Source organism: Pristis pectinata, chromosome 4 (assembly GCF_009764475.1).
Source record: "Pristis pectinata isolate sPriPec2 chromosome 4, sPriPec2.1.pri, whole genome shotgun sequence".
NCBI lineage: Eukaryota > Metazoa > Chordata > Chondrichthyes > Rhinopristiformes > Pristidae > Pristis > Pristis pectinata.
In genome coordinates this window covers 54,898,481-54,912,178 of record NC_067408.1, presented here as the reverse complement: position 1 = coordinate 54,912,178, position 13,698 = coordinate 54,898,481, and the positions used below count along the sequence as shown (strand labels likewise).

Below are 13,698 nucleotides of genomic sequence, written 5' to 3'. Positions count from 1 at the left end.
CTTTTGTGGAGTGTGATTCTATATTATCTTCCAGTGATAAGAGGATGCTAATTGAGCCTTGTATGTTGAGTAGTAATTTAGAAGTACTGAAGGATTACCAATGACTGGAGCCATAATGCAGCATGGCCCCATGCCTTGGGCAGGGTGGGGGGGAGTTGGGGAGCTAGGAAAAAGTGATTGTAGCAGTGATAAATTACTGAATATTGCCCATGTGGCTGTTGGGCGAGTGCATTGCCTTTCTGGCTTGGTGAGTGCAGTGTTATCATAGCTGTTGGACGAGTGCCCCAGGCTTGGTGAATGATGCACAATGTAAAGAATCTTGTGTTTACATAAAGTTTAAGACACACTGAGATATGGTATTGTGGTAAAAGAGGGTGGGGCGAAACACCAGCATAGCTTGGTGAATAAGAGAAAAATAAGTTTGAAGAAAGCAGGAGATGAAAGCACTCAATGAGCAGAAGACATTTGTCTGATAAAAGGGAAATTGTGGAGATGGCCAAAGTACTACCAGTGATGCTCACGTCAACTACTCAGGTTGCGATGCTGTTGTAAGCTGCACAGGAACAATTTGTGTGCTTTGGGCAATATACCATTTTACTGACAAACCTATAACTAAACTCTTATTGTTTCTGCACCTTATTTAAAAGGGTGCTTCTGTCCCATCATTATAAATGGTGAAGCATATCTTATGAGTGGAATTTTATTAAGATTCTTCATATGCTTTACTCATTTTAAATCAATTTCTAATTTGCTGCTGGGCTGTGAGAAAGGAGAATATGTCATAAACGTCTATCCATGAAGTACAAAGAAATACTGATGAAATAATGCTTTTATCCTTTTTAGACATGGCTGGTTTGTTCAGTGAGATTCAGTATCCAAACATTGTTTCAATGTGGAAAATATGCCTCAGAGTGAAGTATAAATTGTGAAAATCTAAAGTTGGTGGATATTCAATGAGGTTGGATAGTCCAAATACATAACCTGTCCATGGGGAAAAAATACTCAAGTGAATCTTCAAGTTCTCCAACCGTATTATTTCCTTTGAACTATTATATGCCACACGAATATGGGCACAGTTTGTTAATTGCTATTCTGTAGTCTGTAATTTACCATATGTGTATATCTTGTACATGTAAATTGAATAATGACCAGTTTCTTGGTGAATTGCACTTACATATTGCTGAAGTACTACTTAACAATTCTTCTTGGGCATTGCATCAGTGGGGGAGGACTTGCTTCTTCTCCAGTTCTGTGGCTTCTGAGGTGGTTTGTGAGGCTACACTGGAATCAGATTTATTATTGGTGACATAAGACGTGAATTTCATTGTTTTGTGCAGCAGTGCCATGCAAAGACACAAAATTACTATAAATAACAAAAATAAATAGTGGCTGGGAGCCTGTGTGGGGAGGGTGAGGGTTGGACACCCCTGGTCCCTTCACCTCTCCCCCGGTCAATGACAGGGTCCGTGCTGCCATAGTTGGAAAGAAGATAAAGTGCGCAATATCTGCCCAACTTTTGTTAAATGTAATGTGTGACTGGTCGCCTTCAACGTGGTCTGTTCGCGTTCCAGAGGGGTATTCGGGCAATTACCTCTCATGTGTTATCCATTGAGAAGGCAGAAAGTACTTAAATATAGGGAAGGCAGAGAATCTTCGGCCTGAAGTATTAAACCAAAACATCGTCAATTTCTTTCCCCACAGATGCTGCTCGACCTGCTGAGTTCCTCCAGCAGATCGTTTGCTGCTCCAGATTCCAGCATCTGTAGCCTCTGGTGTTGAGATTAACTCTGTTTCTCTTTCCTCAGATGCTGCCTAAATTGTTGAGTTTTTTCCAGCATTTTCTGTTTTATTTTCCTGATTTCTACCATCTGCAGATTTTTTTATTTGCATTTTAAAATTTTAATTTTCAGAGGAAAATGGGCTAGAATGATAGAAAAATGGAAGGCTGTGTGGGAGGGAAGGGTCAGATAGATCTTAGAGCAGGATAAAACGTAGGCACATCATTGTGGGCCGAAGGGCCTGTACTGTGCTGTAATGTGCTTAAAAAAAAGTGCAAAAAAAAAAGGAATAATGGGAGAGTGTTCATGGACTGTTCAGAAATCTGATGGCAGAGGGGAAGAAACTGAATTGTTGAGTGTGGGTTTTCAGGCTTCTGTACCTTCCTGATGGTGGTTATGACAAGAGGGCCTGTCCCAGATGGTGAGGGTCCTTAGTGATGGATGCCACCTTTTTGAGGTGCCACCTTTTGGAGGCACCACCTTAGGGAGGGTTCTGCCCGTGATGGAGTTGGCTGAGTCTACAACCCTCTGCAACCTCTTGCGATCCTGTGCATTGGCGCCTCTGTACTATGCTGTGATGCAACCAGTCAGAATGCTCTCCACCGCACATCTATAGAAATTTGTGACATACCGAATCTCCTTGAACTCCTAACAAAGTTGAGCTGCTGGCATGCCGCCTTCGTGGTTGCATCAATGTGTTGGGTCCAGGATAGATCCTTTGGGATGTTGAAGCCCAGGAACTTGAAGCTGCTCGCTCTTTCCACTACTGACCTCTCGGTGAGGGCTGGTGTGTGTTCTCATGGGCCCTGGGGTGTTGTACAGGGCAGCTGAATGGGTAGTTCTCCTGTTTTCTTTTACCTCAGTGCCACAACAGGATTCAATTATCTCACTGCCATCCTAAACACTGCATTACATTTTAAGCACTGAACAGGGCTGTGGGGATGCTATACCTTTTCAAGCATCCTGGAATTGTTTCCTGGTAATCTCTTGCCTCAACACAGAGTTCCTTTTTTGGGTGTTTAGGATCAGGTGCGTGAACAACAGAGCCAGCTGAGAGTAATTACAGCCTTAGCTCAGGATAAGACACTGATTATTTGTTCACTTCATATGCCACTGCATTTTGAGGATTTTGCAGAGGCAGCATTGATGGTTCCTCTTTTGTAGTTTGAGATGCTTGCTGTAGGTCATCTGTGCTTCAGGAGCATATGGAGAGTTTGGATCACTGCTGCCTAGTAGACCATGAGCTTTGTGCTGTGTTTGACATCTTGGTTTTTCGAGCATGCATTTTCTCAGTTGACCAGATTCCAGCATCTGCTGTCACTTCAATTTTTGGCCAAAATCTTTGCTCGCTTACTTAAGGTCATGGTGAATTTGATCACCACTATCTGCCTTGAGCCATGTTTTTCAGGGTATTGTTAAATACTGAATTGTCAAAGGGCAATGCACAAAAGGGACTGATAGGTACACAACCTTTGTTTTGCAGGTGTTTAATGTGTGACCCACTCTCTGGTTTATTCTGAGGCCAGTGATAGGAGCTCAGCCTCTGAACTTGAGTATTCACAGTCAATGTGTCTGGACTGCAGTCTGATGACTGAGGTTGGAATGACATTGGTTCTGGAGTATGAATTGTTCATAACAGGTTGAACAATTTCCAATTTGTCTCCATATAGCTTCACTCCATTCCAGCATGATAATTGTTGGTGTGCTGCAGTATGCCAGCAAGAAATATTGAGTCAAGTGTTGGCAATGGTGTGTTGCAGTCTTGCATGACCCCATTCTAAAATGGAATTGGATTTGTTGTGGGCTCATTGGTTGCAATTGTGGCTTCCACGTCATCATGTGGCAGATGTATGATGGTGACAAATTTCTACAGGCAGCCAAATTTGCAAAGGGTTTTCCAGGGTTCCTTTGAGTTTATGGAATCAGACTTTTTTTTCAGTTCAAAAAAAGTCACGCATAGTGGTTGATACTGCTCCGTGTTGGAGTTGTCGTGCACTGACAGTTCTGTCCATTATGCCTCTAGATTAACCATTGAAACTCTAATGTTTGATGAAAATTGAGAGCATTGAACTGCAACTCAAAGCATGATTAATGTCAATTTTGTTTTTGTTTTAAAGCAGCAGAATAATTTGTGTTTTGATGAAAGATTACTTCTCTGAAAAGTTAACTTTGGGCACAAGTGCCACCTGACCTGTTGAGTATTTTCAGCATTAGTCCAAGGTAATTTTATGCATCTTGAGTGAATTTATACGCTTGCATAATTAAATCTAGCAAAGGATTCTTGAAACTGGTGTGAACAATCCTCTTCTGTCCACTTGTCCCTTAATACAACAGAACTTGTACCATTTTTTTAATGCATATTCTTTAGAACTATAGTTCCCTCCATGCACAGCTGGTTAAAATATTAAACAGGAAATGTTTCCTTTCTCTGTTTACATTACACACAAATAAGTGGACAGGTGAGGTATACAGAAATTCATGGTCTGTCTCAGAAAAACGTCAGATGACATTGCTGCATTTCTTCAAAAACTGAACAATTTGCAATTGCGGTTGCAATTACATCAAAGCATGATTCAGCACAGTGAATGCATATCCACGTTGTGCATTGTGCTTTCTGTATCCTCTAACTGATCCCAAGCCTCTTCAGCTAATCTTTTTCCTATTAACTTTTCAGTCATACTTCTCAATGTCCTCCAGTGATGCTTCAAGCTGTCTCCCCACCCTTTCATCACATTTTTAACCACCAAAAATATAACCTTCTGAAAGTGACAGCGGGTCTTTGGTCCCTTGCTTAAGTGATCGTTTGTCATTTGAAGGATGAGGCACTAAATGTTGGTCCAACGTGCATATCAGAAGCTGGGCTGGTTAGGGAGTTCCCACCAGAGAGCACATGTTTGGAAGTGGATGATGTCAGTGTATCACATAGAGATGTGCACTTAGTTAGGAATGTTTGATTGCTATAGTAAAACAGAAAAACAGGGTTGTCAAGCAATTTAAAAATTAACTGTTAATTGCAATTTTAATTGTACTGTTGAATACCAATATTTTTAAATATTGAATACGTATCCAATGGAAAATCAATTCTTTATATTTTCTGACATGGTTTAAAATTCTCATTGTGTTCAGGTTCTTTAAGGCCATCCTGATCTTTTGAACCTCCTTTCTCTGTTCTTTCAATTGTGGCCTCATGCATATCTCTGACTTGCTTTGCCCTTGTTTTGTAGGCTATGTGGCTTATAATCAAATGTATAACATGCCTGTTGCTGGAGAGTGGGCACTGCATCAATAAGAGCAGTGCAATTTCTCGTAATAGCAATGGTGGAAATTTGCTGCTAAATTGTTAAGATTAATTTGAGCTTTGAAGATAACGAAATTGACAAAACTGATTCCGTTAAATTGGTCATTATGATGAAGGGCTCCAAATTAAAAGCCGATAGAAACAATTTTTAAGAAAAGAGCAGACCTATCGGCGAAACAGGTCTACAGCGGATGTCATCTCCCTGGCCCTATACTCAGCTCTGGAGCATCTGGACAGTAAAGACACATACGTTAGGTTATTGTTTATTGACTACAGCTCTGCCTTCAATACAATAATTCCAAGCAAGCTTGTCACCAAACTCTGAGACCTAGGACTCAACACCTCCCTCTGTAACTGGATCCTTGACTTTCTAATAAACATACCGCAATCAGTGAGGATAGGCAGCAATACCTCCAGCATGATTATTCTCAACACTGGTGCCCCACAAGGCTGCATCCTCAGCCCTCTACTTCCTATACACTCATGACTGTGTGGCCAGATTCTGGTCTAACTCCATCTACAAGTTTGCAGATGATACCACCGTTGTCAGCCGTATCTCAAACAGCGATGAGTCGGAGTACAGGAAGGAGATAGAGAGCTTAGTGGAATGGTGTCATGACAACAACCTTTCCCTCAATGTCAACAAAACAAAAGAGCTGGTCATTGACTTCAGGAAAGGGGGCGGTGTACATGCACCTGTCTACGTCAATGATGCTGAGGTCGAGAGGGTTGAGAGCTTCAAGTTCCTGGGAGTGAACATCACCAACAGCCTGTCCTGGTCAAATTACGTAGATGGCACGGCCAAGAAAACTCACCAGTGCCTCTACTTCCTCAGGAGGCTAAAGAAATTTGGTTTTTCCCCTTTGACTCTCACCAGCTTTTACCGATGCACCATAGAAAGCATCCTATCTGGATGTCTCACGGCTTGGTACGGCAACTGCTCCGCCCAGGACCGCAAGAAACTGCAGAGGGTTGTGGACACAGCCCAGCACATCACGGACACCAGCCTCCCCTCCTTGGTCTTTACCTCTCGTTGTCTTGGTGTAGCAGCCAGCATGATCAAAGATCCCACCCACCCGGGACATTCTCTCTTCTCTCCTCTTCCATCAGGTAGAAGATACAGGTGCCTAAGGGCACGTACCACCAGTCTTAAGGACAGCTTCTACCCCACTGTGATAAGACTATTGAACGGTTCCCTTGTACAATGAGATGGACCATGACCTCACGATCTATCTTGCTGTGACCTTGCACCTTATTGCACTGCACTTTCTCTGCAGCTGTGACACCTTTACTCTACTGTTATTGTTTTTACTTGTACTACATCACTGCACTCTGTACTAACTCAATGTAACTGCACTGTGTAATGAATTGACCTGTACGATCGGTTTGTAAGACAAGCTTTTCACTGTACCTTGGTACAAGTGACAATAATAAACCAATATCAATACCAAAATAACTAATCCAAGTTTATATATTAGGGAAGACCACTCAGGCAGCCTGGATAAATAACTGCATTTCTAAAGGTACAGGTGTGATCAGGAATTGTGGTGATAATTGAATCAGCAAGAACCTGTCATGGGTTAGGGCTGCTCCTGTGTAAAATGATTATATTGTGGCAAATGCAGGTAGTGTGCTTGCAAGTCTGCAAGATGAACACTTCTGTGAAAAGCAGGGCCTATAGATTGCAGGTATATTTGCTGCTTATAAGATTTCAAGTGTTTGTATTTCTACATTAATTTGGTGTATCACATATTTGCATTGTATGAAATGCAGGTGTGAAGAAGATAACATGCATTTTAACCCCAAAAGGAAAGGGTTTTTGTTTCTTTCACTATGAAAGATGACATATTAATGTATTTGATTTGCAAAGCATCACCTTGTCATCCTGTGTGTGTAAATGTGTGGAACAACCTTTAAACTGAGACGTGAGGAAAGCAGCTCCAGGAAAATACCATCTGCTGAATAAATGAGTACTCCTTCCTTTTTACAAAGAGGGAGGTTAGAAACAGTATCTTCCTGAAGGAAATATTCCAAAAGAAAAATGCATCAGAACCTTATTAGAAAACTACTTTTAAATCCCCCAACTTGAAGTTGCTTTTAGATGCAGAAGAAGTACTGTTGGCAGCATATCCAGGGTACTTAAATTGGGATTGTTGCAGGATTCACCATGTTGATATTAATATGGAGGATCCTACCGAGTAATGGTAGTCCTGAGTTTGGAATGTGATGATTCTCCATTGTAAGTTTCATTGCACTCTATAAAAAGGAACAAAGTTCAGTTTAGTTTTTCAGAGTTCAGTCAATTCAGTTCAGAGTCTTCTGCCTGATATGCCACAAAAAGTGCTGTATGATATTGTGGTAATGGAATACTATTGTTCATAATTTGGTGGATTCTTAGTCTATATTATTATTACATGCCTGATATCTCCTAAATCTTGGGCCCAACACATTGATGCAATCACAAAGAAGGCACACCAGCGGCTCTACTTCATTAGGAGTTTAAGGAAATTTGGTATGTCACCAAAGACTCTTGCAAATTTCTGCAGATGTATGGCGGAGAGCATTCTGACTAGTTGCATCACCGCCTGGTATGATGGCTCCAATGCGCAAGATCGCAAGAGGTTGCAGAGGGTTGTGGCCTCAGTGAGCTCCATCACGGGCACAACCCGCCCTGCCATCGAGACATCTTCAAGAGGCAGTGCCTCATGAAAGCAGTATCCATCATGAAGGATCCTCACCACCTGGGACATGCCCTCTTCACATTACTATCATCGGGGAGGAGGTACAGGAGCCTGAAAACTCTCACTCATCGTTTCAGAAACAGCTTTTTCACCCGCCATCAGATTTCTGAACAGTCTATGAACACTACCTCATTATTCCCCATTTGTGCTATTTATGTGGATTGGAGTTCCCATATCAGGCCACGATGCAATGAGAATGCTTTTCACTGTACGTCTGTAGAAGTTCGTCACAGTCTTTGATGACATACTGAATCTCTTTAAACTCCTTAGAAAGTGGAGACGCTGGCGCACCGGCTTCACGGTTGCATCTGTTTGCTGGGCCCATGATAGGTCTTCTGAGATGTTGACACCCAGGAACTTGAAGCTGCTCACCCTTTTCACCACAGACTCTTGAAGTCATTGCTAAAGTGGAGAAATTGGGAATATTGAATAATGGGGAGTCATTTATTGTTTGTTTTACCATTGAGAGTTGTTACATTGATGGAAGTCGATGTACTGATCACTCTTGTCTTGCAAAATCACTTGAAAATTGAATAAAGCAACATAACCATATGAATAAAACTTGCTTGTGTAGTATTAAATCATTCCTGGAGGGATTGCAAAACTATACCTGTGAAAGATGTCAGAATTAACACTGAATCACAAAGGGCAACTTTAGTCACTAAGAAAGATACAGAAAACAATATCAGCTCTGAAAGCAAGACATTTCGACGATTACAATTAGTATGTTCTGGCAAAGACTCTTTAACCTGAAACATTAACTCTATTTACATTTCCACATATGCTGTCTGAGTGTTTCCAGCATTTTGTTTTTATTTTGGGTTTTCAACATCTGAAGTTTTTTGATTTCCTGTGCAGTTACATTATGCAAGAGTACAGTAGGGGCAGGAGTAGGCCACCTGGCCCCTCAAGCATGCCCTGCCATTCAATGTGATTGTGTCTGATCCAGCCCCAGGTATCAATCCCTCTTCTGTGCCAATTCCCCATAGCTTTCAATTCCTTAACTTTTCTAAGATTTATCTATCCTCACAAATACCGCCACAGCTCTCGTAGAAGAAATTCCTACTGTTTTAAATGATCATTCCATTATTTTGTCGTCAGATCTTCTCGCTCAAATTTCTCCCACTACTGGAAACATTTTAACACCTACCCTGTCATCTCCTCTGGGATTCAGTAAGATCACCTCTCATTCGTCTAAACTCCAAAGAGTACAGATTTGACTTTTTTAGATGATGATAGAGCAACCTTCCATCCCAGAAATTAGTCTAGTCAATCTCTTCCAGACTGTTTCCAGTGCTAGTCTCTCCTTAAATAAGGGGACCAAAAACATACATCCTGTGCAATTGCAACAATATTTCTTAACTTCAACCCCCTTGCAATAAAGGCAAATATGCCATTTTCTGCCTTAACTATTTACTACTCTTGCCTGCTAACATATCATGATTCATGCACAAGAATATCGAGATTAATGTGTTACTCAACTCATTTGCAGTCTCTCTCCATTCAAGTAATAGTTTGATTCCACTTAGCAAAATGCTTGACCTCACTCTTTCCCACATGGCTGTTTTTGATGCCATTGAATGGATATTTTTTGTCTTTCAGGTTATATAATAAGTCTCGTTCTTCTAACCTTGCCTCGGCAGCACTTGGTCCAGCTCTATCTGTATGTTTTGACTGCACTACTCTTGTATGCTGGGCATCAAATTTCCAGGTAAGGCTTATTGAGAAATTCAGTACTTGCATAAAATTTGAGTAGGAAGGATTAGATATTAGACATTGAATTGTTCATTCTGCTCTCTGGTTTAAATCTTAGCTAGATGGTTGCCTGTGTTGGCTTATCTGAGTGCAGATTGAAACTATTCCTCAGTATTCCTGTTGTTGTGTTGAGTGCAGACAAAATTGTTAAAATAATATAATGTAAAAGTATCAACACAAAACTAAACAAATTGCCTGCATCTGATGCAGGACCCTTGGCCTACTTCTGTGAGCTTCAGGCTATGTATTGTGAATGCTAGAAGCACCCAAAATTATGTTCCTGAATGTAACCCAACTCTAGCTTTGCATCTTTAAAAACTGTTGCTGAAACCGCAGCTTGTTGGTATCGCTATACTTGATTAAATTGCACGTGTGGCTGAGCTTCCTCTTGTAAACTTGGTCATCCAAAACTCTTCTGTCTCTGTGTTTTAACTGACTTTGGCACTAAACTGTAGTCACTCATTAGTCCTTAGCTTGGCAGTCTGCACTTGCTTCCTGTTGAGCACTGCATTAACTTCAAACCTATCATTTTTTTTCCTAAATTGCTCTAACATCTTGACACTCCCCATCTCTGAAATCTCTTGCAAGTCAATAACCTCATGGAGACAGTTACATTTAAGAGTATCCCTAAATTCAGTTGCTTCATCATTAGTGGCTGTGCCTTCAGCTCCTGGGACTTTAAGCTGTGGAACATGAACACAATTTTCTGCAGCTTGGGCAGTGCCTGGTGGAGAGAGAAACAAGTTACGATTCAGGTTGATGATCCCAATCATGACCTTTTTAAGATGTGGAATTCTCTTTCAAATCCAACTTTGTTATTTTAAAGGTTCTGCATAAATGAAAGTTGTTGCATCTGGAATGTAAATTCTTTTTCTGCATTTGTATTTGGTATTATTCATCGTTTAATTCTGATTTGAAGTTTCCTATTTTTGCTGAGTTTCTGTTCCTGTGTTTTGTTTTTATTCCTCTTTGTCTCTTTATGGATATAATTGAAAGAAATTAGTGAGTTGATTAATTTGAGAAATCTGAGGGAATTTTTAAAGCACTTAGTTATCAAACCTATGTATTGTCCTTGGTCCCAGGGTGGGTCCTCAGTTCAGTTAAGGCTGAAGTTAAATAGATTTCTATTGTAGCTTTCATGGGGGTGACATAAAGTGCTTTATCGCCAATGAAGTAGAAGTTTGAAGTGCAGTTGTTGTGCTGTCAGGAAAAAATGGCAGGCAACTTGTGCATGGCAAACTTCAACAATAGCAATGTAAATAATGACCAGATAGCTTTCAGAGGTGTAACCAGATTCATATTGGCCAAGAGACCAGGAGTAACTTCCCATTCAAAAATAGAGCCTTTTTTTTAAATGCCCTGTTGAGAGAGTATATCGGATTTCAGTTTAACTTCTCATCTGAATGATTGGATCTTTTGCAGCACCCTCTCAATGTGCAGGAGTGTCGATCTAAACATGTTTGCTTAGATGTTGAGTAGGAATGCATAAGGCAATAATTCAGAGCCAAGAATGTTTCCACTTGCAGCTCCTTTTTTTTCAGCGGGATGGGCGAAATAGCCTCACCAGAAGCTGCTCGTTTCTTTTGCACCTTGTCTGGTGACTTATTTTTCTGTCTCAGTAAATGGTAGAGAATGCATGATTTATTGCTATTTTAATACTCATCGCATTGAAGATTGAATTATCAAATTTGTGTTTATGTGAAGATGCAAAGTGTAATGTGATAATACCAGCAATTTGGTGATTCCAGCAACATCTGTTCACATTGAGTTGCTAAATAATCATCATAGTTAATGCATAAATTGTGTCATTTGTTTAGTCCCAACTCAAAACAAGGAAATATTCAATAGATGTAGTGCAGCAGTGATGCTTGGTCTTTGTATTTTTAACAATACCCATGACAATATTTGTATAATGTTGCTCTGCCATATTGGTGTAATGTACATGAAATGACTAAACCCTCTGCATTACTCTTTCCCATGTGGTGATGTGATGGCATTCTGTGCTCTTTATTGATGGCTTATTTTTATCCATCGCTCAATTATTAAGAAGATATTGTAAAATGTAATTAGTGCAGCAAATTACGGTAAATCATTATTTGATCTTTGGAATGTGTAATCTGAATCTATCATAAGTTCTTGAAATGTTCACTTAAGATTGACATGGTACTTTGTTTCAAAATAATGTGTTCTAATTTGCAGTCTATTTTGAGAAATACTATGAATTTAAAACTGATATTGGGAAGAGTAGTAAATGTTATGATCCATAAGATTATTGTAGATGGTATAAAGCAGATGCAAAAACACAGTTACTCAAAATTGATTGGAGTACTGACATTGTTTTCAATTTACTGCTTGGAATTTGTACTTTTTAAAATTACTATTTTGAACATGCATGTCTATTATGTTTGGATATGGTCTAACCAGTTGATGTTGGAGAGTATTGAGTGAAGTAGATGTTATCTATGCTTGCATTTGGCTTGATTTCTTCAAAATTATGTAGTATGTATCTGTAATGTAGCCACCTTTGTTATAGTTTAAATACAGGAGCTTTGCGTGATCTGCAGAAATGGAGTCCATTGTAGGAGTTGGAAACATTGATCATTATGTGTATTGTGTGGCAAGGCAATCTATGTATTGAGGCAATCTAAGAAACATGGTTTGTATTTCAAAAGTACATAGATGAAAAATGGTATCAGTGATTAAACAAGGCATCAAAGTCATTGGGAAGAAATGCTAATGAGGAAACAGCAAAGGGGCATGAAAGATAGCAAGGAGGGAAAAGGCAACGAAAGAGCTTCAGAATGGAGAGCAGAAAAGCAAAGAGGAAGTATTAGATCTGGTGAATGCAGAAAATAAGTGCTGGTGGTGAGTTTATAGGGGCTAGAAGGAGAATGAGGTAGAGGGAAAGGCGACTGTTTCACAGAGCACCTATGCTCTGCCCACAATGGCCATCCCGAGCTCCCAGTTGCATGCCATTTCAATTCCCTTTCACATTCCCACACTGACCAATCCATCCTTGGCCTTCTCTGCTGCCAGGGTGAGGCCCAACACAAAATGGAGGAACAGCACCTCTGATTCCGCCTGATCTGCAACCCAATGGCATGAACATTGAGTTTTACAATTGGGAAGCAAAGGCAAGTTTTTGATTTAAAAACTTGCTGTTTTTAGCATTTCAGTTTTTGTTTCTCATTAATCTCATTTTTGAATTAGTTGTATTTTATTAATTATTTACTTGCATTTTTATTTACTACAATGTCTGTGAATTTATATCGAAGGTCCAGTGCAAATTGTGGGAGTTCCAGAAAAAATGGTCAAAATTGCAGAAGTTAGTGGGCAGATTTGTTTTGGAATCATAGGGAGTGAAACCAGCTTAAGCTACATGAATCTATGTAAACTTCACAAAAATAGCCACTGATGGTTTATTTTGTGTCTCTGATTGAGAACCAGGTACTGTCCTTGGCCATTACTCATCATTCTTCAGTAAGGACCTGAAAGTGAGTACTCACCACTGACCCTGAAGTGCAGGGCTGCTTTCCTCCCTCTTGCACTCAAGCTGGGAGAAGTGGGGCCCAAATGTCTCTACCTCAGAAGTACTACCTGCATTGTATTGAAGGGGCAGGCTGACTCCCAAGACCTCCAGAGGCACCAGAGGCATTTGAATGCACCCACCTTTTTGTCTGTTATCTGACAGTTACAACCTCCTGACTCAAGCCTGCTAATGCCGATCCAGATACATGGTCCTCTTTCTCCGTGCCCTCCCCCCCCCACCACCTGCATTGACAATAATATCTTTGACTCTCCACTGACTTTTTCCCTGTTTTCTAAAATTGGCATTGGGAACACACACATAGAGAGTGTGTATGTGCCACTCTGTGAAATGGTGAACAGGGAGCTGTTGGCCTGAATTATGGCCCAATATCATGGAATCCATAATTTGTACAAAATTGCAAATTTGTTTGGACTTTATTTTATAAAACATTAAAATGGTTTAAAAGTTTGGCACCTGAAGAAGCACCTTACTTCCCACCCCCTCCTATAGCTCTTTCAGCTGTGAAAGCATGTCAACAAGTTTGGAGGTGGGGCCTCTGCACTGTGCTACCTGAGGCTTATTTGCTGTTTAACTTGT

At 40.4% G+C, this 13,698-nt stretch overlaps 1 protein-coding gene across 1 annotated transcript in view; it reads left to right on the top strand.

The window, feature by feature from the left end:
- rnf145a (ring finger protein 145a) overlaps nucleotides 1–13,698 on the top strand; it is an 89,636-nt gene that overhangs the window by 18,677 nt on the left and 57,261 nt on the right. The window contains exon 2 of the mRNA XM_052014554.1: nucleotides 9,420–9,528. Coding sequence (XP_051870514.1) covers nucleotides 9,420–9,528 — 109 coding nt within the window. The remainder of the gene's footprint in view (nucleotides 1–9,419; nucleotides 9,529–13,698) is intronic.